Source organism: Festucalex cinctus, chromosome 19 (assembly GCF_051991245.1).
Source record: "Festucalex cinctus isolate MCC-2025b chromosome 19, RoL_Fcin_1.0, whole genome shotgun sequence".
NCBI classification, from domain to species: domain Eukaryota; kingdom Metazoa; phylum Chordata; class Actinopteri; order Syngnathiformes; family Syngnathidae; genus Festucalex; species Festucalex cinctus.
In genome coordinates this window covers 2,459,894-2,485,173 of record NC_135429.1, presented here as the reverse complement: position 1 = coordinate 2,485,173, position 25,280 = coordinate 2,459,894, and the positions used below count along the sequence as shown (strand labels likewise).

The 25,280-nt window shown below is 40.3% G+C and overlaps 2 protein-coding genes across 6 annotated transcripts; both read right to left on the bottom strand.

The window, feature by feature from the left end:
• Positions 1–273: 273 nt before the first annotated feature.
• Positions 274–11,318, bottom strand: yrk (Yes-related kinase). 3 transcript variants are annotated; one of them, XM_077506655.1, is made up of 12 exons: positions 11,063–11,318; positions 9,427–9,529; positions 9,245–9,343; positions 9,064–9,167; positions 7,747–7,896; positions 7,332–7,496; positions 6,215–6,370; positions 4,433–4,612; positions 3,196–3,272; positions 2,971–3,124; positions 2,756–2,887; positions 274–1,435 (listed from the first exon to the last, which is right to left on the bottom strand). In XM_077506655.1, the coding sequence occupies exons 1-12, from the start codon at positions 11,316–11,318 to the stop codon at positions 1,227–1,229; spliced, it is 1,785 nt and encodes a 594-aa protein (XP_077362781.1). In that variant the 3' UTR covers positions 274–1,226. The 3 variants fall into 3 exon arrangements, with proteins under 3 accessions (XP_077362781.1, XP_077362779.1, XP_077362780.1); XM_077506653.1 differs by lacking the exon at positions 6,215–6,370; XM_077506654.1 differs by lacking the exon at positions 7,332–7,496.
• On the bottom strand, positions 11,248–24,791 carry sesn2 (sestrin 2). 3 transcript variants are annotated; one of them, XR_013280121.1, is made up of 13 exons: positions 23,997–24,791; positions 21,543–21,608; positions 19,980–20,168; positions 19,722–19,904; positions 19,423–19,641; positions 19,142–19,277; positions 18,919–19,034; positions 18,770–18,853; positions 18,546–18,652; positions 18,309–18,453; positions 17,875–17,996; positions 11,523–11,572; positions 11,248–11,346 (listed from the first exon to the last, which is right to left on the bottom strand). XR_013280121.1 is itself a non-coding variant. In XM_077506651.1 (11 exons), the coding sequence occupies exons 1-11, from the start codon at positions 24,315–24,317 to the stop codon at positions 17,910–17,912; spliced, it is 1,653 nt and encodes a 550-aa protein (XP_077362777.1). In that variant the 5' UTR covers positions 24,318–24,791; the 3' UTR covers positions 17,493–17,909. The 3 variants fall into 3 exon arrangements, 2 of the variants coding, with proteins under 2 accessions (XP_077362777.1, XP_077362778.1); XM_077506651.1 differs by lacking the exons at positions 11,248–11,346; positions 11,523–11,572 and having other exon boundaries at positions 17,493–17,996; XM_077506652.1 differs by lacking the exons at positions 11,248–11,346; positions 11,523–11,572; positions 23,997–24,791 and adding an exon at positions 22,511–23,981 and having other exon boundaries at positions 17,493–17,996.
• Positions 24,792–25,280: the final 489 nt, after the last annotated feature.

The window sequence follows — 25,280 nt, the reverse complement described above, 5'->3', positions numbered from 1 at the left end:
TTTTTTTTTGGTTCTCGTTAATGCTTTTAGTTCAACTTATTTTTAAATTAATACAACATATTTTAATTAACTTGCTGCAACCACCCACCACACAACCAATTATGAACTAGTAAACAGATTAAATGAATAAAATATAACCGGACAATCAACGCAAAACTATAAGGAGCCCTTACTATAAGTGTTGTGAACCACGAAACCAATTAAGACGTTCCAAAAAAGATAAACACCAAACAAAACAGGATGTTTAAGATCCAAATAAATGACGAGATCGTATCCAAATATATCTGATCTTTATTACATTAAACGTGACAGGGTTAAAGTCCACATAAAAAGTCCACAAATGACATTTACTTTTTATGCTTTCATTCTTGCTGCCCTCCCAATGAATGAATTAATAAATGCTGACTTTGTCATATAGTCTTTGTGATGTGTTAAATTAAAAACCACTAAAAGAGTCGGCTCATACAAAACAAAAGTTATTCCTCACCGTTTTTTTGTTTTTTGTTTTTTTTAAACATGGTTTCAGAATGACCTTAATACTGAAACTGACTGATTTGTTCAAGTAAATGTAGCCATACAAATACATCCTCTAGAATATGCGGCGTCTAAACCTGGGGTTCTCTAAACTTAAAAATAGGACTACATTCTCAAAAAAGTACATCTTCTGTTCATGGAAAAAAAAAAAAATTAAAAATCCAGTGATAATTCTCTTTTTGTCCCAAAAAAAAATAAAAATAAAAAATAAAAAGACTGCGCAGGGATGTCAGATTTACAGTATGTGCTGATACTGTAATTGAGTAGGATGAGTAGCCTAATTGGTTTATTATGTTCGTCTCATTGGCGCAACATCAATTTATTGCATTTAATTACTGCCCAGGGACCCCCAGTTTGAGAACGGCTGCTCTGATCGATTGACACAGCGCACACGAGGCCTTCATCATGTTTGCTATGACAAAACAAGATGCTCAATCCGTTCGAACGGACGGAACAAAACGTGATATGGCGGCGGAGAAAGAAGCGAGAGGATCATGTGCCAAGTCGCATCCCTCCTCCCCGACCATCTACATCTTCTTCCTTGTTGTCATGGTTACCGAGTAAAGCAACATCACTGCGGGGCCGAAGTCCAGGCGCCTTCCTCGTCCGTCCCGAAAGGTTTACGGGGAAAAAGAAAAAAAAAAAAAAAAAGACGGCGTTGTTGTTGCAGTGTTTTTTGTTTTGGTGCGCGGTCACAGGTTGTCGCCGGGTTGGTACTGCGGCTCGGTGGCGGTGAAGTAATCCTCCAGGAAGGACTGCAGGTACTCGAAGGTGTGCCTTTCGTCGGCCTCGCGCCGCCAGCACTGCAGCATGAGCTCGTGGAGCGAGGCGGGGCAGCCCGGGGCGCAGGCCATCCGGTAGCCCCGCTCCACCTGCTCCAGCACCTCGCGGTTGTTCATGCCTTCCGGGGATGATGGAGGAGGAGGAGGAGGAGGAAGAGGAGGGCAAATGGTGAAGTCATGCACGTCGCATACTGACAGAACATGAGACACACCTGCGCCATCTAATGAGATCCCATCCAAGAACTGTTCAGAGCTACAACAGCTGAAAATAATTTTATGAATAAGCGCACATTTTCTGAACGACCACCAGATGGCACAATCCTCTCATATTCAAAGCATGAAGCATTTTTTTTTTCTTTTTATAATTTCGGATCACATTGTATCATATTGCATTTTAATCGCAGTGATTTGTATCATATCACAATTAGGATTAAATTGCACACTAAGAACAATTGGGTTCAAAATAACCTAATTTGGGTCAATCTTGTGGGTTGTTTTATACATGACGACCCAATTTTTGTTTTGTTTTGTACAAAACCACAATTTTTTTATTTGTTTGTTTGTTTTATACAAAATGTCCCTTTTTTTTTTTTTTTTTGATCGTTTTATACAACACGACCCAATTTTTTTGGATTGTTTTATACAAAACCACCAAATTTCTTTTGGGGTGGTTTTGTATCAAATTATGCAATTTTGATGGTTGTTTTGTACAAAACAACTCAATTTCTTTTTTTTATTGTTTTATACAAAATGTCCCAATTTTTGGGGGATTGTTTTATACAAAATGACCCAATTTTTTTGGATTGTTTTATACATAACGACCCAATTTTGGGGGGGATGGTTTTGTATCAAATTGCCAAATTTGGGGGGTTGTTTTGTACAAAACGACTCATTTTTTTAAATTGTTTTATACAAAATGTCCCATTATTTTTGGATGATTTTATACAAAACGACCCATTTATTTTATTTTTATTTTTTTTCAGAAAATCGAGTCAACTTTACCCAAGTCGTGGATTGATTGATTTATTTTTTTACCCAAATTGGGTTATTTTTGACTCAACTGTATTTAGGTTGCATTGTGTTGTAATTGTGGTGAATAGCATTGCATCACATAACTAACATTTAATTTGTAACTGGAGTGTATCGTATCATAAAAAAAATCGTATTTGCATCGTATTCACATTGAAGTGAATGTGTTGTATCATATCAAACAGTATTTGTATCATATCACATAATCGTAATTGTATTGCATTGTGAATGTATTTTATTCTTTCTCTTTTACAATGTGCAGCAAAATCATTTTGTTCAATTAACACCACTTAAAAGTAACCATTATTTCCTTTCAAAAGGCAGACATTTTGAAGAAGCTCTTTTTCCTTGGCTCTCAAATGTGTCATCATGTGAAGTCAAGTTTGCGAAATATCTGCGAAACTTTTCACCTGGGTATGGCACGCGGCCCTTGGTGATGAGCTCGGTGAGCAGGATGCCGAAGCTCCACACGTCCGACTTGATGGTGAAGCGTCCGTACAGCGCGGCTTCCGGCGCCGTCCATTTGATGGGGAACTTGGCCCCTGCGACCATGGCAACGAGGCCGAGCGCTTTCATCAGCCACGATGACACACATGTGCGCATACGTTGGTTCGATGTGTCTGACCTTGTCTGGCGGTGTACTCGTTGTCCTCGATGAGCCTGGCCAGGCCAAAGTCGGCGATCTTGCACACCAGGTTGTCCCCGACGAGGATGTTGGCGGCGCGCAGGTCTCGGTGGATGTAGTTCATCCGCTCGATGTAGGCCATCCCCGCCGCGATCTGTAACGTGGCGCTCGCGTTACAATTACTTTCGTTGAAAAAAAATGATGATTCAATCGTTTGTCAGTGACCTGTGCCGCCATGTCCACAAGTTGGGGGAGCTTCAGGTTTTGTCCCTCGCCGTCTTTTAAGAAGTCCAGCAAACTTCCTGCGATTCAAACAGGAAGTGATGATTAGTGTTAATTTCGGCAATGAAAACGAAACAAAGTAATTCTGTCAACACACATTTTTTTTTACCGGAATGAAACTAGACTAGACTAAAACCCTCATTAATAATAACTGGGACTAAATCAGGATGTTTTTTCGGCGATGATGAAGACGAGACGAAAATGTACTTCACTTAATAAAAAAACTGGACTAAAATCTATGGACATTTTAGTTCATCAACAAAAACTTTCAAATCAGCAGCTAGAAAGTGCAACATACACAAACACATGAGACTGACAGGAGGTGGATTCATGGTGAATGTTTAAAAAAAAAAAAAAAAAAAAAAAAAAAAAAAGTAAATTATAGTTATTAAACCAACGGCTATTACCTTCCAACAGTAATGTTAATGTGACTGCTAACTAAAGCTTTGCTAACTTACTCGCCATGGTAGCCACTGTAATTGTGTGTCAAATTGTTTTTCACCAAAAAGATGAGAGAAAATTTCATGTGAAATAGTTTTTAGATACAAAATGTGCAACAGAATCTGCTGACAAAATAATATGCAGGGGTAAAAATGACTTGTCTTGACTAGATTAAAACGTTGACAGTTTTTGTTGACTAAAACTAGCCGAATAAAATTATGTTTCTTGGATTAAAATAAAGACTAAAATGCTAGATTTATATTCGACGAAAAATGGACTCAATAAAAATGGGACGAGGTTGACTAACTGTAATAAAAACGAACAAGCGTGACTAAAATTGGACTAAAAATGGCGGATAAAATTAACACAAATAACTACTAGGGATGTAACGATATCCACACATCACGATACGTGATTATCACGATATTGTGGGGAGGTTGGAGATCTATAAAAAAAAAAGGTCACAATGTTGTAAAAAAAAAAAAAAAAAAAAAAAAAAGAGCTCATACTTAAAACAAAAAACACACACACACAATGTTGTGCTTTGGTACATTGCAGCAGTGAAAAATATAAAAATATATAAACATATATTGAGGCACTTACTTGCTAATGCAAGCACACATCGAGTTCCTCCACATATTGAATCTGTTCACATGTTACGTTCCCCTTCTTTTGACGATTAGCATGGTTTGTAAGGGCCAAAACATGCCTTGTAAAAATGAAACGACATAGCCCGTACCTTGGCTCATGAACTCGGTGATGATGTAGATGGGCTCCTCGGACACGACGGCGTAGAGCTGCACCAGCTTGTCGTGGCGCAGCCGCTTCATGATCTGCGCCTCCTCCAGGAAGGCCTCGGGGGACATGGTGCCCGGCTTCAGGGTCTTCACCGCAACTTTGGTGGTGCCGTTCCACATGCCTGACATCCCGCACACCGCGCAGGCGTCAATACGGGGGAGCGCGCGGCGTGCCGGCATGCGGGTTACGAGGAGACGCAAACGCATGCACGTCACGTGGAAGCGCACGCGTGGGGTGAGCATGCACATGTTGGGATGCAAGGAAAGCGGTACCTGAGCTACGTGGACAGCGCTCGGCTGGCTTTTAGGGGCAAACTACACACACAAAGTCAATACGGGAAAAAAGTAACAAACAATATTTCTTTTTTTTTTTAAATAAATATATATATGTAAATTTAGCTTAGGTCTTAGCCAATTAACTCATTCACTCCCAGCCATTTTCATGTTCTATTGCTATAAAAACATGGAACCAACCAAAAGAAAAATGTCTCTTCTTTCATCAGGGAAAAAATAAATAAAAAATTTATCTGTTTTTATGTTTTGTAGCAATTAGCATTAGAATTAGCTAAGTTTCATCACAAACCTGTTGAAAATACTAGAAAAAGAGCTTGTTGCAACATGGACCTGGTTGATCTCATACTTTGCTGCCACCTGCTGGCCATTTTTTTGTTATTGTGTTGTTTTTTTTGTAATAACTACCATCGCTTTAAGCAACCACTTCAGGTCAGAAACTGCATAAAAACCTTCATACAAAAACTCTGGCAAATAAAAACCTAAAAAAACGTATAAATACGTTTTTTGGGAGTATGAGTTAATCAGCTGTGATTATGGCACTTCAAACATTGGTCATAATAATCAGCTAATTAGCAAATAACTATGTACACCAACCATTGACAGCCGGTGTACACTAGTCTCATTATTTATTACACAGAAATCAATACCATAACCTTGTATCTGGAAATATATTTTTTAACAATATTAATTGACTCCAATTGAAATGCAACAGAGGAAGAAAATGGTTATTTTAAGCATGATAGTTTTTTTTAATTAATCGTCCAATTAATCGGTAATCTATCATTTTTTTTCTGCCATTAAAAAATAAATAAATCCATATTAGTGCGGCCCTAAAATAAACAAATATATAAATAAAGCAGAAAAATATATTAAACTCGTTTTACATATTTGTTTTAAAAATTAGTTTAATATTTTTAATAGTACAAATATCACTCCATAGTATTATGCTAAATAAAACCATGCAGTAATATACAGTAATTAAATAGATTGCAAAGAATTCAGCTGCGTTTTCTGAATCATGCATTGCGTTTGTGGTATGTACCTCGGCCACCAGGGGGCGGTATAATACAGACACATTGCGACGTTGATGCTAATTTTGTTAGCCCATCTATAGCCTATTGGAGTGTTTGTTAGCATTAAGCTAGCGGACTTTCAGATAGTTATGTGGTCTGATTAATTTAAATACGGGTTGTGATTCTTTTGGTTTTATGTTTAATTTGACAGTTAATGTCAAACGTTTGCTTGCAAATCAAGACAAAAAAAAAAAAAATCAGCTGACCTGATGTGGTTAATCATATTTTCTTATCTTATAAAAGGACATAATTAAATTAATGTGTATTTATTCATACCGGTAACTATGTCATAATTTGGCTGCTATTGTTATTAAAAAAATTAATAATAAGCTTTTTTTTTTTTGGCGGGGTTCTCACCCATCCACACGTCCCCAAAGCAGCCGTGTCCCAGCTTCCTGTGCAGGGCCAACATGGACCGGGGCACCTCCCAGGCGTCCCGGCCCAGGCCCATGGTGAGCGGCGTGCAGTTGGGACACGCCTTAGTCAGGTAGTAGCACAGCCCGTCGTGAGTTTCTTGCCACGGACGGACGGACGGATGGACGGATGGATGGAGTGGATGGCAGAATGAAGGCGGGATGGGAGGAAGAGTGGGAAAAGAGGTTGTGGTGAGTGGAAAATGGCGCATGCGACCACGGCGAGGGAGAGCGAGGGTCCAGCTGCGCACACCTGGATTTTTCTCAACATGTCATCATGTGACAATATATGGATAAAATAGTATCGGCAGTAGGGATGTAACGATATCCAAACATCATGATATGATATCATCACGATATGAAGGTCTCGATACGATAATTATCGCAATATTGTGGGGAGGTTGGCGATGCAAAAAAAAAAAAAAAAAAAAGGTCACAATATTGTTTAAAAAAAATAAATCAGCTCATACTAAAAAAAATTGAAATAATACATAAATAAATAAATAAAATAAAAGAAATAAAAATAATTGAAAAAAAAAGAAAAAAAAAAAGGTCACAATATTGTTTAAAAAAAATAAATCAGCTCATACTAAAAAAAATGAAATAATACATAAATAAATAAAATAAAATAAATATAAATTGAAAAAAAAAAGAAAAAAAAAAAGAAAAAAAACACAATATTAACAATATAATATTATATATCATCTGACCATTAGCGTGGATTTGAAACATTTAAGGGCCAAAACATGTAGCCACCAGAGGGTGCTAGAAGTGCACAAATGGAAAACGACGTGCAGCTTTTAATATTGCGGCAAGACGATGGTGATATATTGTGGCAGTTTTAATATCGCGATATCACGTTATTGCCGTTATTGTTACATCCCGAATTGCATGGCAGTGGGACATAATCAATCAAAATCAATTCCAATAGTTTTTGTCCTCACTCTCACGATGCTGACTCTTTTTTTGATCCAGGTCTGCTTCCACCGAGACCCTCCCACAACTGCCACCCAACTAACCCCGCCCCCTTTTTTGTGTTTCCTCGCCCCCATGCGTCGTACCCATCCACACTTCTCCAAACTGGCCGTTGCCCAGCTTTTTAATCAGCTGCAGGGATTCGCGGGGAATCTCCCACATGTCCTTGGTCTTCACTGACAAATCGGCCAGCTTGGGCATGCCCCGCTTGCAGCTGCCCAGCAGGCGGCAGCACAGCCCCGCCGCTCGCTCTGCTCGAGCCGGACGTGGGCGGGGACAAAACAGACAGGACAGGAAGTAGAAAAGAAAAAAAAAACACATGAAGGGAAAAGGAAGGACATGTTTGCTTGGACACCCCCTAAAAAAAAAAAAATCACCTGCTCAAACGAGCGTCACTAAAAGTCACCTTTGACCTCAGCAGGAACAAAACCGAGAACAATGAGACCAAAAATCAAAGGAATGTGGAGAAAAAGCCATTTTTGAAAGGTTTGCGAGCGGCACCTGTGTAGTGCGCCACCAGCTGCTGAACGGTGTCAAACTGAGACCTGGTGGTGATGTAGTAGCCGCCGTTGTCCAGCTTGCGGATCTTATAGTGCTTCACGTGGTCGCCCTTGTTGTCGTCCCAGTCGCGGATGGACAGCGAGTACGCGCCTGCCAGGGAAAAAAAAAAAAAAAAAAAGATACAACCTTGAGGTGCGCAAATCATGAGGTTCATTTGCATATAAAATATTTCATTCAATCAAAAATGGATTCAGATATATCATCTGTATTTTATATATTTGTAATTGTAATCTTTCATTTATCATTTTATTTCGTCTTAGATTTTCATTTACCAGTAATTTTTATGTTCTATTTGTATTGTTCTATAAATAAAACAAAAATATGCATAAAAATTAAATGTAAAACAATATTATAAATTTATGATAAAAAATTGTATTTTTTAAGTTATAAAAAATATATATAAACCAAAACTATATACAAAAAAGCTGAGACTAAATAAAATAATATTATTAGTCATATTATTTCTTTATTTATTTATTATAGAATATTTATTTTTACTTTTTGTTCTACTTTTATTACAGTATTATTTAGCTAAAAAAAACATATAAACCAAAACTATATATAAAAGAAGCTATAACTAAAATATTATTAGTCATAGTATTAATTTATTCATTATAGAATAATATTATTTAGTTGTAGGTTTATTTTTTGTTCTACATTTATTAGGTTTACTTTTGACTTTGTGAAATCTTTCATTTACCATTTTATTTAGCCTTAAATTTTCATTTACCCGTCATTTTTAGGTTCTATTTGCAATGCTCTATAAATAAAACAAAAGTATGTATAAAAACTTAATTCAAAATAACATTATTAATATTATAAATTTCTGATGAATAAATAATAGTTTTATTTAGTTATCAAAACATATTTACTTATTGTAGAATAATATTTAGTTGTAGGTTTACTTTGTTCTACTTTTTAAAATTACAAAACTAAATAAAATATTGTTAGATAAAAAAAAAACACTAAAAATATAATGAACTGAAATAATTATATATAAATAGTAATAGAAAATAAATAGCCCTTTTTAAAAAATAATTACAAAACTCCATATTTAAATAAATCAAAAATATTTCTTCTAAATCACATGATATGTCCCTCAAAATTCTGCCTGTCTCAATAATCAATAATTCAAATCGGTTATTGATGTTGAAGTTTGCACAGTAACGTTCAACTTCACTGAAGCAGACTGAGAGTTCTTCATATTCATATTTTGGCCCTCAAACGAAAGCAATCTAAACTTTTGTGGTCCGTCACCTTTGGTGGTCTCGCTCTCGCGGATGAGAAAAGTTCCCCTCTGGTTGCCGTGTCCCAGCAGCTGCCTCTCCGCATCCTTCCTCCCCATCTTTCCGAAATACCACCTGTCGCCATAGCAACATTCGGTCACACGCGCGCACCAAAACCTGACCGCCCCGTGTGTGTGCGTGCGCGTACTCACTCCTCGGCCTGTATGGAGTCAACCGGAGCGACGTAGTTGGACGGGATGTAGCCGGCGTTGCCCGTGTCCAACGAACGAGCCTCCCACCAGTCGCCCTCGCTGAGAACGAAGAGCGCACAACCACATTGATGATGATGATGATGATGATGATGATTTGATCCATGTGACAAATTTGCGCTCACGTGTTGTTGATGATCTGAAACTTCTCGCCCTTCTGGAAGGTGAGGTCGTCCTCCGTGCGAGCGTCGTAGTCGTAGAGCGCGATGAAGAGCGTGACGCCGCCGCCTGTAGCGCCCCCCCGCCCCACGGACAAAAGACACCCGATTATTTTCACACTCGCGGAACAATCGCTAGGGCGTTTTATCACCTCCGCCAAGGAAGGCAGGGTTTTGTCACCTTTTGTTTGCTATTTTTTGGACAGTAGCTTAAATAGCTTCACAATTTCATTCCCAACTGCTTACAGGTTCGATATATGCTGCGTATATATATCGATAAAATTACATTTTCAATCATAATTAACTCATTCACTGTTTTACTGGATTTTGACTGATTTTACAAGAGACACACAAATTTGTGTTCTACTGTTATAAACATATGGAACCTACCAAAAGAAAGAAAAGTCTCTTCTTTCATCAGGAGCAAAAATATATATTTGTATTTGTTTCCGTTTTTGCAGCAATAAGCATTAGAATATAGCCAAGTTTCATCATTATTCACATTCCTGGTTGAAACAATGACAAAAAGAGCTTGTTGCAACATGGCCCTGGTTGATCTCCTTTGCTCTGCTGCCACATGCTGGCCGTTTTTTGTAATAACTATCATTGCTTCAACCATGCTCTTCGGTTCAGGGGCTGCATCAAAGCATTCTGTATGCTCTAGCATTAAAAAAGAAAAACATTAAAAAAAATGTATAAATGTGTTTTAGTTTAAAAAAAAATACCTTTTTGGTTTGAAATGACTGAATTGCATAACTTCAATATTTAACTCGTTCATTTTGATCACATTTTATCAAAGTTTTCATACTCTTACGAATATAAAAGCAGAAAATATATAAATATGGCTGCATCTTTTAGTCATTGATATAGTAATTTCATAATAATTCATCAAATGGAGTTAAAATTAAAAAGATGCACTGCACTGTAACAAACGAGTGTGATATTGATTTCTGTTGAGGTAATTTTTCTGCCACTAGATGGCATAATTACATTTGTAAGACTGATGATAGCTCAGTGCATTTTTCTTTTCATATTTAGATCTAATCTTTCTCATAAAGTCAAGAAATTCTGCCCAACTTGACACCTGTCAACACAAATATAGACATCACAATTACATTCATTACTGATCATTTTTGACGTTCATTAATTGTGAGTTAAAAAAATAAATAGTGGCATTAAAATCACTTTAAATTAACTCAAATTTAACAAACTCATTTTGACACCCCTATAAGGGAACCACAGCAGAATAATTTATTATAATAATTATGCATTTTTTTTAATCAATTAATTAACTATATTATTTACATTATTATATTAATATAACAATTAGTAATAATATATATATATATATATATATATATATATATATATATATAAATATTTTATATGTAATCTCTCAATAAAAAAAATAAATAAATAAATAAATAAATAAAATACAAATAAAAAGAAAATTTCAAAAAAAAATATTTTATAATTTAAATAGTATATTAATAAGTATTATTTAATTAATTATTTATTATTATAATGTATTTACATTTTAATAAGCCCCTATATAAAATATATGCTATTCCATTTCTCCCCCCCCAGTAATAAACGTCCCTACTTGTGACGCCGGCGGACCAGTGCTGCGTGTTGGCGTTGGGGAAGACGGCGCTGCTGGAGAATCCCTTGTTGAAGTCCGGTATGACCTGCGTGGGGTCCGGGCAGTAGCGCCCCTGCGCCGGGCCCGCGGACGCGGCGCCGGCGCCGTCGCCGTTGCTAGGAGACTGCAGCGAAGCATCAGCGGCACAGGAGGCGCCGGTTAAGATGGACGCTTCCAGTTTGGCCGACTTCCTCTGCTTGCAACAAGCGCAACCCATCGTCGACGCGCTCGCACACGGACGCCGTCTAGGCCAACAAACAGCACGTTGCATTACGTGTATGCATTGCATACTTTTACTTGCATAAACTTTAGGTTTGGTTGCTATTTATTGATCCTGGAGGAAATTCTACGACGACAACGTATGACTAGGACGCCTCCATTTTGTGTTTGAGGTGCACGTGAAGACGCGACAATTCCTCACCTGATGTCTTCTTCCTGCGTCAGATCATCTGTCAATCAGCATCGCCGCAGCTGCAGCAAGACGCAAACAAAGAAGAAGAAGAAGAAGTGAGGTTAGCCACATCCTCTTTTTGGGCCTCGAGCCGTTTCGAAAAGGGACGCCTGTGTCATCCTTGCTGTGCATGGTGAAATGACCGGCCCGCGAATGCACATGTTGGGGCGAGCGTGTGAAAAGTTACATCAAGGCGGTTGTGTCATGCCAACACGTTGGCGCAACGTGACACTTGATTTGGTACGCCTGCAAGACAATTCAAGTTGTGATGACGAAATCTTGACACACACACACGCGCTCATTAAAAGTTGGACATGTGCAGAAGCTCCCCTTCAGACATGTAGGGCGCACCTCTACTTTGCCCAGAGCTGAATATGCAGCTAGTTATACAACACCAGCCTTCCCCTATTAAAGCTGAAAATGACTTACTTTACCTATTTATTCAGATATCTCACCACATTTTATTTATTTTTATTCATTTGCCTTATTAACTAATTAGTTGATTCATTGCTATTATGAATTTTTTTATTTTTTTTAACAATTATTTAAATTGACTAACATTAAAAAGGGGACTGTATCATTTTATATTCATTTTTAATCTTTGAATTCATTCAATATTTGGCTACTGGATTCAGCATAAATAACACAAAACTGATTAATAACATTTTTTTTTTAAATCACATTTGCACATTTTTTTTGATTAAATATTTGGTTATTTAATTACATTTAAATTAATTATACATCATAACATTTATTAAAATGAAAATGATCATTTTTAATGTTAAACTATTATATGGATTTTACATGTATTTATTTTGTATTCGTTCGTCTCTTTAAATTGTTAGTATATTTATTGTAAATGATAGAATTAGTACATTAATAATCGATATTAGTACAATAAATAATTTTACAAACACATTCTATTGATTTTATTAACAAATGATTAAATGAATCACAATTCAATTACTGAGAATGAAAGTTACTTTTTGTTTTTTTCTTTTTACATATTTCAAACTTAACCCACGACTGCATGATCATAAACATTGTTGAGACAAATTTCTCATATATTGCATTGTATTTGAAAAGGTGTACCTAATAAAGTAGCCAGTCTGTGTACTATTCAACAATATGCAAAACAAAGCCCACTCGCAATTTTGCAACACGCACGACTATCAGGTCCACCATCAGGGGAGCAACAGGAAGTTGGCCATGTTCATGCTTCCTGTCCACTCCTCTGATGGCTCCCCCCTTTTCCTGGAAACTCACACTACCGTTCACATACGCGCGCACACAAGCCTCACATTTTTCAGAATCACCTCCTGAAGCCATTCCCACTGAGCAACGTGATATCTGGTCGACATGTCTATCAGGATTTGACCCACAAAAACGTCTCAAAAAGTCATTCAGACCTGAAAATACAAAGAAAGCCCCCAAAACCAGTTTTACTTAGCAAGCTAGAATTTGGTAGACATGTCTATCGAGAGTAGACCCACAAAAAAGCCTCAAGAAACCATGTCTGAAAATGCCAAGAAAATCTGCCATTTTGGTTTGAAGCAGAAATTTTCTGATCACATACCATAAAACACGAAACTAGCTTAACATTTTTGAAAATTCAGCCCCCAAAACCAGTTTGACTTAGCAAGCTAGAATTTGGTAGACATGTCTATCAAGAGTAGACCCACAAAAAAGCCTCAAGAAGCCATGTCTGAAAATGCCAAGAAAATTTGCCATTTTGGTTTGAAGCAGAAATTTTCTGATCACATACCATAAAACACGAAACTAGCTTAACATTTTTGAAAATTCAGCCCCCAAAACCAGTTTGACTTAGCAAGCTAGAATTTGGTAGACATGTCTATCAAGAGTAGACCCACAAAAAAGCCTCAAGAAGCCATGTCTGAAAATGCCAAGAAAATTTGCCATTTTGGTTTGAAGCAGAAATTTTCTGATCACATACCATAAAACACGAAACTAGCTTAACATTTTTGAAAATTCAGCCCCCAAAACCAGTTTGACTTAGCAAGCTAGAATTTGGTAGACATGTCTATCAAGAGTAGACCCACAAAAAAGCCTCAAGAAGCCATGTCTGAAAATGCCAAGAAAATCTGCCATTTTGGTTTGAAGCAGAAATTTTCTGATCACATACCATAAAACACGAAACTAGCTTAACATTTTTGAAAATTCAGCCCCCACAACCAGTTTTACTTAGCAAGCTAGAATTTGGTAGACCTGTCTATCGAGAGTAGACCCACAAAAAAGCCTCAAGAAACCATGTCTGAAAATGCCAAGAAAATCTACCATTTTGGTTTGAAGCAGAAATTTTCTGATCACATACCATAAAACACGAAACTAGCTTAACATTTTTGAAAATTCAGCCCCCAAAACCAGTTTTACTTAGCAAGCTAAAATTTGGTGGACACGTCTATCAAGAGTAGACCCACAAAAGAGTCTCAAGAAGCCATGTCTGAAAATGCCAAGAAAATCTGCCATTTTGGCTTGAAGCAGAAATTTTCTGATCACATACCATAAAACACGAAACTAGCTTAACATTTCTGAAAATTCAGCCCCCAAAACCAGTTTTACTTAGCAAGCTAGAATTTGGTAGACATGTCTATCGAGAGTAGACCCACAAAAAAGCCTCAAGAAACCATGTCTGAAAATGCCAAGAAAATCTACCATTTTGGTTTGAAGCAGAAATTTTCTGATCACATACCATAAAACACGAAACTAGCTTAACATTTTTGAAAATTCAGCCCCCAAAACCAGTTTTACTTAGCAAGCTAAAATTTGGTGGACACGTCTATCAAGAGTAGACCCACAAAAGAGTCTCAAGAAGCCATGTCTGAAAATGCCAAGAAAATCTGCCATTTTGGCTTGAAGCAGAAATTTTCTGATCACATACCATAAAACACGAAACTAGCTTAACATTTCTGAAAATTCAGCCCCCAAAACCAGTTTTACTTAGCAAGCTAGAATTTGGTAGACATGTCTATCGAGAGTAGACCCACAAAAAAGCCTCAAGAAACCATGTCTGAAAATGCCAAGAAAATCTGCCATTTTGGCTTGAAGCAGACAAATTTTGATGATTTGCCATAAAACACGAAACTAAACATTTTTGAAAATTCAGCTCCCAAAACCAGTTTTACTTAACAAGCTACAATTTGGTGGACACGTCTATCATGAATAGACCCACAAAAAAAGTCTCAAGAAGCTAAGTCTGAAAATACTCGGGAAGTCCGCCATTTTGGCACCGAGTGGCCATTTGGCCATATAACTAGCAGCTTTAATTCTTACTGTTAATGAGAGTCAGCTTGTGTTGCATTGCACACATAAATCTTGTCAACAAAACACCCGAATCCAAGCGACACACCCTTTTCCTGCACTGACAACCGTGCAGATAAGCTGCTCGTGCTGGGGAATTCTACACACACGCAATCGCTATGTACAGTACAGTTTTGTACTTTCACACTGAAAGTTCTTCTTCTTCTGCTCTGTTGTTCCTCTTTTTCTAACCTTTCTTTGTCTCGCCTCGCCACACTCGCACATTCCCAGGAAGGCCTGACAGGATGCGGAGTGCGAGTGTGCAGGATGATAGGACAATGGGAAGTCCAACACACACACACTCATGTAGGGAAGGTACACACTCAAGGGAGAGGAAGGAAAAGCCCCGTTTCCGCATGATGTCGTCACATCCTCCCTCAATCTCACATTCCGGTTGCCACGGTAACCGCCAGACAGATGGAGCATACAGTACAGGTATGACGTCCACCTGCTTTCCGAGGAAGCGTTACCAACCGGCGGTTACGACAACCCGAAGGGATGCCGCCCAACCGCCCCCGCCCGCCTTCTTCCTTCCTCCCGTGGAAAAATTCCAAGACGGCTCCTCCGCCAAAGCGGCGACGAGCGAGATGGGAACGCCGTCTCGGAAGGACTTCCAAGTGGGGGAGTTTTCCCGGCTGGATCCGTGCATTCCACAACAAGGGATTCAGCGGCGACCGATCGCTGCTTTGCTGTCGAACTTTGCTATTTAATACAGAGTCAGCGTGGACATTCTCACTGAATTCAACTTCCTTTTTTTTTTGTCTGCCCGTCAGTCAGCATTTTGAAAGTGACTCAGTGATATCTCACGCACACTATACGACACACATACTCTGAACATGGGAAACTTAAATGGAGTGAAGCAGCTCATCAGCAAAAATGCCCTTTTAAATATGGTCAAGACTCAAGACAGCCGAGAATAGCAAACATCTGCATATAATTAATGGCCATTGCAATTAGCCGCACACCATTTTTTTTTTTTTACATAATTATATCTTTTTGTAAACTCCAATAATTCTTCAAAACCTGCTGATAAACCCCTCCGTTTCGTTTTTTGTAATGAATCGGGGGCCACTCAGGGTGTGGGTGCAGCCAGGTGTGGCCCTCGGGCCACCAGTTGCTTATCCTTCATCTGCTAAGAACATCTTGGAATATTGAGGCCTGCATTGGGAACTTGACAGGAATATAATGTCTGACTTCTACGGTCCTCTAGTAACATCAGTTACAAAAATAACACAGGAAACACACAAACGGGGAACATCAGATAACAGTTTCGTTTGGGAACGTCATATCAACTTTAATTCCTTACTTCTACCCGAAATAAAACCACAAACGAAAAACCATGATGCACCACGGGAAGGAAACGCACACACACACGGGAAACGGTTATCCGACACACATAACGCAAACGTTTGGTTACTTCCAATCAACTTGATATCAGACTTCTGCCCTAAATACAGCTCATAAAAATACCAAGAGCAAAAAAACAACAACACAGGAAACACCCCAAATTCCCATTTTTTAAAGTGTTATGCAAGAGAGTCATGTTGTTTCATGGCAAGTAAAATCCAAACAAAGTCTTTCAAGTGAATCCATAATCATGATAATGAATTAAAAATGCGACTTACTGCCGGGCGTCCGTCCACTTGCTCAGCTGCTGCGCAACTTTTCGACGTTGAGCGCGCGTGCGCGTGCGCCCGGGCTGGACCGGAAGACGAACAGCAGCGGGTCAGGCCCACCCCAGAGCACGCACGCGCAAGCACGTCGGACCAGCCGGAGGGGGTAGAGGGGAGATGGCGCCGAGCGCGCGCATTCGCTCTTGCGCAACACAATTGTTGACAAATGAGCAAGGGTGGACAGTGGGGGCTGGTGACGTCACGACACTAGCTTTTTATTGTTTGGAAGTGGAGTCAAAAAGTAGTTGAAAAGTTTCGAAGTTGAGGAAGGGGAACAATACGCCCACTCGATGAGTGAAGCGGAACACGCTTTTCTTCTTTGGACTTTGTCTCCCTCTTGCGGTGGTTCAGAGTATGAAAAATAAAATCGCACTTCCAACGCACTGATCTACATGTGAGACTGGAAGGCCGATAGGCCAAAACTTTTGAAGTCGCGAGGCCGCCATATTGCTCCTCCCAAGAAACGTTTCTCAGCATACATTTCGATACATTTACAGTCATGAAATTGGAGACCATTTGAGACAGTACTTAGTAGAAATAGCATAATTTATGGTGTTTTAAATGTATTAAACAAGAGTACTTCAGACATTTTACAACTTGCCTTAAATCAATGTATAAATTATATGCTTAAGCTTAATGGTTAGTACTAGAGGAAACCTGTATTTTATTTTATTTTTTTATTAAATAATTATAACTGCAATTCAGCAAAAGATGCCTCCACCAAATGGTAAAGTTTTACCTGTATACAGTAGTCTGATGGAGAGGTGGGAGTAACAAGATGGCCGCCCTGTGACTTCAACGGCTTGGACTGGCGTGTACGGGCTCTCGACTATCCAGTCATTTATACAGGTCAGTGTTCCAGCCTCACCTGTCATCAAGATGCGGATTAGAAGGCATGATTTTTGCACAGGTGTGCCTTACGGTGTACACTTAAAAGCCACCGCTACCATTTTTTTTTTGTGTCAAGTAACTTTATTGAATAGAAAAATACAAGATTTTTTTGTCATTTTAATCTCAGCCCTCAGTGTGCTTAAGGACACAAGTGGAGGAGTGAGTGTAAAAAGTAGTCGTAGTTGACGGATAAACCATCAAAAAAAATAAAAAAAATAAAAAAATAAATCTGATCAGCAGACATAAGTGGGGATATGAAAACGCGCATTGATACTTTTGTTGCCCCCCCCAAAAAAGAAACATTAAATATGAATTGGCACATGCGGCTCAGACATGCTTAACACTGAAACAGAAGATATGTAAATAGAAGCATTGGCTGCGTGGAAAGAAGATTTTTAAGGAGGCCGCGGTGGTAAAAGGACAAAGAAGAAAAAACACACAGCTGGCTCAGCATCCGTAAACAGGGCGGCGGCGGTCATCTCATGTAGTGAGTGATGGCTCGCAACGTGTACAACAGCGCCGCCTGCAGGCGAGCCTCCAACACAATCAGGTTGGCGTGCACCTGAAAAATCATACGCACATGACTTATTTATAATGTGTAATTTACTAAAAAAAAATAAAAATAAATTACATATATTTATTTATAGTATTTATTTAATAAATGACTAAGTTATTTGAGAATTGCACTTACACAATACTTTGACTTTATATTCATATCTAGTATTTGACAAATGCTCTATATTTAAGACAAAAAACTAATACTAGAACGAATAAAAACTCATCTAAAATGAAGACAAACTAACAAACCTAATTCAATTCAAAAAGCAAACAAGTCAAAACAAAACAGAAACCAATTTCAACGGTGCCCGTTCACCTTCTCCGAGTGCCTGAACTCCTTCCAGAAGGCGTGGTAGACGTGCGCGGTGGTCTGCTGCGGGTGGCAGGCCATGGTCTTGACGAAAACCTTCAAGGATCGCTCCAGCAGCACGTTGACGCTGCCGTAGTCATAGTCGTCGTACCTGCGGCGCCAAAAAACGGCGGGCTCGGTCAGCGGGGTGCGCGTGCCAATACGTGTGCGACGGGGCACTCGAAAGCACCGATCGGCGCTGACCGTATCCCATAGAGGCAGTGGATGTAGTTCCACAGGGCTTTCCGGAGCGTGTGCGTGTCCACGCCCTCATGCATGGCCATCCGGTGGTACGTCAGGTTGCTCACCACCTCCCAACGCAAAAAGCGGACGCCGTCATGATTTGGACATTCTCACTTCAGGGGTGCGCTCACTTTTGTTGCCGGCGAATGTGCTGCGAGTGGTGTGTGGAAGATGGGGAGCGCTACCTGGAACTTCTCATCCAGCAGCTGTCCCATGTCCGGCAGCAGTCTGTTAACCAGCGAGTAGCCGTGGTCCTCCCACGAGTAGTCCTGCAAACCCCCACGATAAGTCACAGAAGACGTTCAAGGTCATCGAGAAATACGCCGACCGCTACCTGGGCTCTCATGGTGGGCGGAGCTTGCTCTCCTCGAGGCGCAAAGTCCTCGTACCTGAAATCCGGGTCCTCCATGAGGTGAAGGAGCCTCTCGGGTGGGGCCCCTCGCACCAACGCTGCAATGCAAGAGCAGAAGTGTAATATGAGCAGCAACGTTCCATACGGAGTCCCTCAGGGGTCAATGCTGGATCCACTACTTGTTTCATTGAATTGGAGGGAGTACCGGTGGGGATACTCTCGCTGCGCTCCCTCTCAAAACGCGTCACCATCTCCTCGTGTGTGCACTCTTCCTCCTGCTGCTCTTGCAGCTCCACCATCCTCTTCATCAGCACCTCCACCTCCACGGCGCCGTCCGCCAGCTACCAAACGGCAACAAGTTCATTTTTTTTCCCCCACAATTCTGCTCGGCTCATATGCAGGACCAAAACGGCCAAAATTACAAATAAATAAATAAACAAATGAATGTGGAAAAAATGTATATTAAAAAAAATACAAAAAATTCACCTCCTGCCGTCCGTCCTCGTTAGCGGGGCTGCGGGGGCTGCGGGTTGGATGCCCGGGCGACGGCGGTCGGAAGGTGTGGCCGCCCGTGTGGTCGGGCTCGGGGTTGAGTCCACAGCCCCACACAAAGGAGCAGAGCGCGTGCGCGTGCGCCATCAGGATGACGGCGTGGATCAGCTCGGCCAGCGACCAGCGCAGCTCGGCGCCCGGATACACCAGCTCCTGCGGAAACACAAATCCCCGAGACGCCCCGTTCGGACAACTTCGCACTCGAGGCCGCTTTGCCTGGCGCCAAACGAAACCTGGATGTGCAGCTGCGTGATGAGCCAGGGTCTGTGGGCCAGCAGCTTGTTGAGGACGCCGAGGACTCTCAGTTTCGCGGGGGCGTGCTGCAGTCCGCTCAGCCAGCTTTCGTCGCCGCCGGCCTCCAGGAAGCTGGCGCTGTGCTGCTGCACCACGTAGGAGCAGTGGTGGCGGGCGGCGGCCTGAGGGGACCGCCCGAGCGGACACGTTTAAGGCACAAAGATGGCGCTTGTGAGCGTTTTGGCGTTTCTTCTCACCATGATGGCGATGTAGTGTCGCCAGTGGCGAGGCAGGGGGCCGTCCATCTCCAGCAAGGCATGCTGGGTCTTCAGGAAGCAGCTGAGGTAGGCGGGGTGCAGCGCCATCACCATGGTGACGTGGTCCACGCGACCCACGGACAGGAACGACTCGATCAAGATGTCCTGCTCCAGACCGTCTTTCAAAACCTAAAACCAGAACAAGGGTTTCAAGATGTTATTGTTTTAACCTATATTAACACGAGATCAATTTCACATGTCCCGCCATTTTGTCATCTGCCATTTCTTCAGCCTTCTGATTGGCTACTTTCACACAGTTGCTTTGGCTTACATTGGACAGACTGCAGGTGCATTTTCCTTGTCGGTCAATCTGCAGGCTCCCTCTAGAGGCACACTAAGGGATCCTCTGGCTGAGTGCAGTTCAGTTGCATTTAACACAAGCACAATTTTGAATCAGATCTATATATATTAGTGATGTAAAGATATCGACGATATCGTGATATCGTGATAAAACTCACAATATACCGCCATCGTCATATTACGATATTAAAAGCAGCACATCTTTTACAAAAGTCAGGTTGATTTCCATTTGTTCTAGCACCCTCTGGTGGCTAGTTTTCTTAGTGCAGGTTAATTTTCACGAGTCATGTTTTGACCCTTCCATGTTTTAAATTGATGTTAGTGATGAAGGGGCACGTAATATGCTTGTGGACAATATTAAGTCTTATTAGAGATTTTAGGTTGTTTATATGCATTGGTGTAATGTACAAAAGCACAATATGTATTTATTTATTTTTTTTAGTATCTCATTTTTTTTTTATATCATTACATCCCTATATATATATATATATATATATATATATATATATATATATATATATATATATATATATATATATATATATATATATATTAGGGGTGTTAAAAAAAAATCGATTCGGCGATATATCGCGATACTACATCGCGCGATTCTCGAATCGATTCAATAATAGGCAAAATCGATTTTTTTTTTTTTTTTTTTTTTTTAGGATTCACACCTTAAGCATGGAAGAATGTTATATGAACGGAACATTAAGCCTTAATATTTTATTTTAATGCTGTTTAAACATGAAACAGATTACAACCTCTATAAGACTGAAATTTTAGATAAATAAATAATACATTTTCATATAAATCTTACACTCTACAAGCTTACTGATTAGTATTTTCTAAATTTGAATGAAAAAAAATCGCAACAATCGACTTATAAATTCGTATCGGGATTAATCGGTATCGAATCGAATCGTGACCTGTGAATCGTGATACGAATCGAATCGTCAGGTACGAGGCAATTCACACCCCTAATATATATATATATATATATATATATATATATATATATATATATATATATATATATATATATATATATATATATATATATATATATATATATATATATATATATATATTTATTTTATTTTTATTTTTTTTTTAAATCCCTCAACCAAGTCAATGCTTCTTGTGATTCAGCTGAAAACCTTGGCAGTGTTTTCGTGCTGTTAAGGAACGGCAGCCACTCGCCTGTCGGGCAGGAATGAAGGCGCTGGGACCCGAGACCAGGGCGCGAGGAACTTCAACTCCTTGCTCCTGGTGATGCAGAGGACACAAAATTGGGAGTTGAAAAAGGGGCCGTTGCGAAACGCCGGACGAGCGAGGCTGGTGTGACGAGATCGTGGTCGGTGACGAGGCGCTTTGAAAGTGTGAACACGTCAAAATGAGTCACGCGCCAGCTGTTCTTGTTGCAATTTCAACAAAAGCGTACTGAAGTCCATAACTATTGACTTGTAAAATTGCAAACGTGGCCTAAACTGACGGTTATCTCCAACAAGGAGCTTGTTGCATCAGTTAGCCAGACGCAAATATTGAACTGATTTTCACAAGCTCAATAATTAATAGCAATAAGCTCACAACAAAAAATGTTATTTGTTCCTTATATCTCTGAAGAATCTAATGGTGATGATAATCCACAAAAGATTCAATCGAGCCAATTTGTTGAATGTTTTGCGTTCCGAAAGAAGTAATAAATGGTCTTAGGCTAACAAGATGATTATAAACTAGCTCACAAATTATGTTCAATATTTATGAAATAGACGACAATCATTTTATGATTTCCATGAGAAAATTAAGAATTTTGCTCGTTAACTTTTGTATACATTTTGTGTAATTTCTTGGACCAATAATGCCTGAATTGTGGGTGAAAACCCCAATGATGAGGTCTGAAATCTACCCTTGTCAGATTTTTTAATGACTTGCAGTATCCCGTGAACCATGCAAATATACTTTTGGTTTTTATTTTCCCTTCCGCCTTCAAGGTCAAACTTTATGAATGAAACAAGCGGTCATGTCTGTTTTGCTCTCAAACATTCAACAGCCGTCTTCCTGCTTGAGCAGTTGGACTGTAACCTGAGAGACGTTTCAGAACAGGCAGCCCCTTCAAATGGGCTCCAGCGCCTAAATAAAACATTTCAATGATGAAAAAGTAAACTCACCGACATTTTGCAGAAGACAAAATCTTCCTTGCTACTTCTGCGATGAGCATTTGGATGAAAAACTGCCGCTTGTTTGACTCGAGTGCGGTGGGGGCTAGAAAGTAGCTAGAAAAAGCCGTGACCCAAAGGAGGCGTGGCTACCCCAGGAAGTCAGCACACCATGACCAAAAGGGGGCGTGCCTCAGGCTGCTTGTTTGTGTGCTCACCTCAGACCGGTCTTGCATCACATCCTACTGCGTGTCTGATGAAACCAGTGGAAACCATAAAGTCCAACTTTTTGCTTTTTTGGAACTTGATTGATTAATGTGATAAAACTTACCCCAACGGCGCTCTTTTCAACACATAGTCCAAGTCGAAACATTTAACACGAGTCAGTGTTTTCTTTTGTGGTGATGTTTGGCCATTTACGGTTAAGATTAGCACATCAGCATGAGCCAGTTTTACTTAACTGGTCTGAAAATTATTTACATACTACAAATAATATGACTTGCAGAATGATGCATTTGTTGTCCTCTTTCTGAAACATTCCTAAAATGGCCCTGCTCCTCCTAACCAACCATGTTTGCGGACGACTCGCTAGGACTGGGCTACCAGCGGGTATCCAGTCATCTTGAAGAAGATAAAAGAAGATTCTAACCCATTATTAGTCCAAGAGGCAGGCGGTAAATCCAAGTTGGAAGCTCACGCTGAAGCTAACAAAAAACAAAAGCTTACAGTCTTCCTATATTCTTATATTAGAGGTAACTTTGGAAGCTAACATTGTAGGCTAACTACAGACGCCAATGTCGAAGCTAATGTCACTGGACCTTTAACTTCAGAATCGAATGTTATTAGCCGATATCGGTGGCAGCGTTGCAAGCCAATGTTGAAGCCGACATTGCAAGCTAATGTTGAAGCCAATGTTTGTTTTCAGGAGCTGTCAAACTAATTTCGGGAGCTAACATTGGAAGGGTAGCTTAGCTTTAGTGGTTACATTGAGACTGACATTAGAAGAGAACTTCAAAATATGATGGACATTTCTATTGTAAGCTAACATTGAAGCCACCTTTGGAAGCTAATGTTGGAGCTAACAAACAGCAATGTTGAAGCTTACATTGGACGGTAATATTAAAATCTAATGTTACGCTAATGGCAGCTAAAATTGCTGGCAACGTTAGAAGCTAATGCTTATGTTAAGTGCACCATGCTCACAGAGTATTATTTGTGTTCTGATGCAATTTTTTTCTAAATCCAATTTGTATGCCATTTCTTTTCAATGTTGTTGTTGTAAATTAAAATGATATGCAATTGTTTTAGTGTCACACTTTGGCGTGTAATTAAGGTTTAAGCGGTTAATATAGCAAAGTATACAATATTTTGGAAGGGCGTCTGTTGTCTACTATTCGCGTCAGGTGTTGCTTCCTGACCTCCGCGAATAGCGAGGGTCGACTGGAATAAGCGCTTTTCGGTTTTGTTGCCCGCTCTGTGCCCAGACAGGTAGACTCACCTGGGCGGCCCGCAATAGCTCGGTGGCCCTGGCTCGCACCTCTCGCAACGGACAGGACCGGGCCAGCCGCAGCAGATGCAGAAGCGTCTCCTTGCCCAGCCGCGTCGAACCGGGCCGGTCCAGACCCAGACACACCAGAACACTTTGGCTGAGCTCCTCCAGAGCCGCCGCCCGCTCCTCCTCGTCCCTGCTACAAAGCCGCGCCAAGGTCTTCATGGTCGGCCCGCCTCCTCCGCCGCCGTTGTCGGGTTCGGGACCCGGGCCCGGTGTGCCGTCTCCGTTGGCCCGACTGATGAAGCCCGTTTCGGTGTCACTGGCCATTTGCAGCTCGGCTGGCTAGCCGCCGTTAGCTCCGCGCTAACCGTTACGTTGTTTACGTCGGGTGCCGAAAGTTGTCCGATGCCCCGGGCTCAGTGTACCGCGCAACCCCCGGTCTCGTTAATGATTAACACCGGCGGCGGCGGCGGACAGCGTTCACACGAGGCAGATATCCATCCGCGCATCCCCGGGTCGAGACTGAAGACAGCTAAGCTAAGCTAGGCTAGGCTAGGCTAGGCTAACAAGTCTAAAGATGCTCTCAAATGTGTTTTCAACAGGCGGCAAAAAGCTCCTTCATGGAACGAGATGAGGGTCCGACTGGCTTGTGGTTTGCAGACGGGCCGAGCCAACAAACGTGACAATTAATAAAAATACACACACAAAAAAAAAACGAGCCAGACGACAGCTTTGCCCGAAGTTTGACGGCGAAGATACACAAGTGGCCCGTTTCACTCAGCTGTCGCTTTCTCGCCTTTGCCGGCGACGTCATCGTGACGTATGCGGAACTTTCCAATAATTAAACGGCGGCCGTGATAAAACGGTTCGGTTTTTTGTTTTGTTCTGTTTTTTTAACAATCTAAATGATACTATTAAAAACTCGAATCATTCAACATGTCGGTATATATTTTTCAAAAATATTCTTGGTAATTAGTTGCTCCATTAGTTAATTAAAAAATATATTACGACGAAGACGCCTTACGATTTTTTAAAATAAATATTGATTCATACACACTCGTTGAAAGGTTTACTGTCACTTACAAAATGTCCTTATTTTCGAAACATAATAAACATGCCTATTTGTGAAAAATGAATGGGGTTAAAATTGACAGAAAACACTGATATGATTATGTAGACTCTTTGTACATATTTATGAGGGATTATAATGAAGCGGCGCCATGTAGTCGTGGTAAAGCACGTCTACTTCACAGTTCTGTGGTTCAAGATCTAAATCTGTGCTCCAACTTC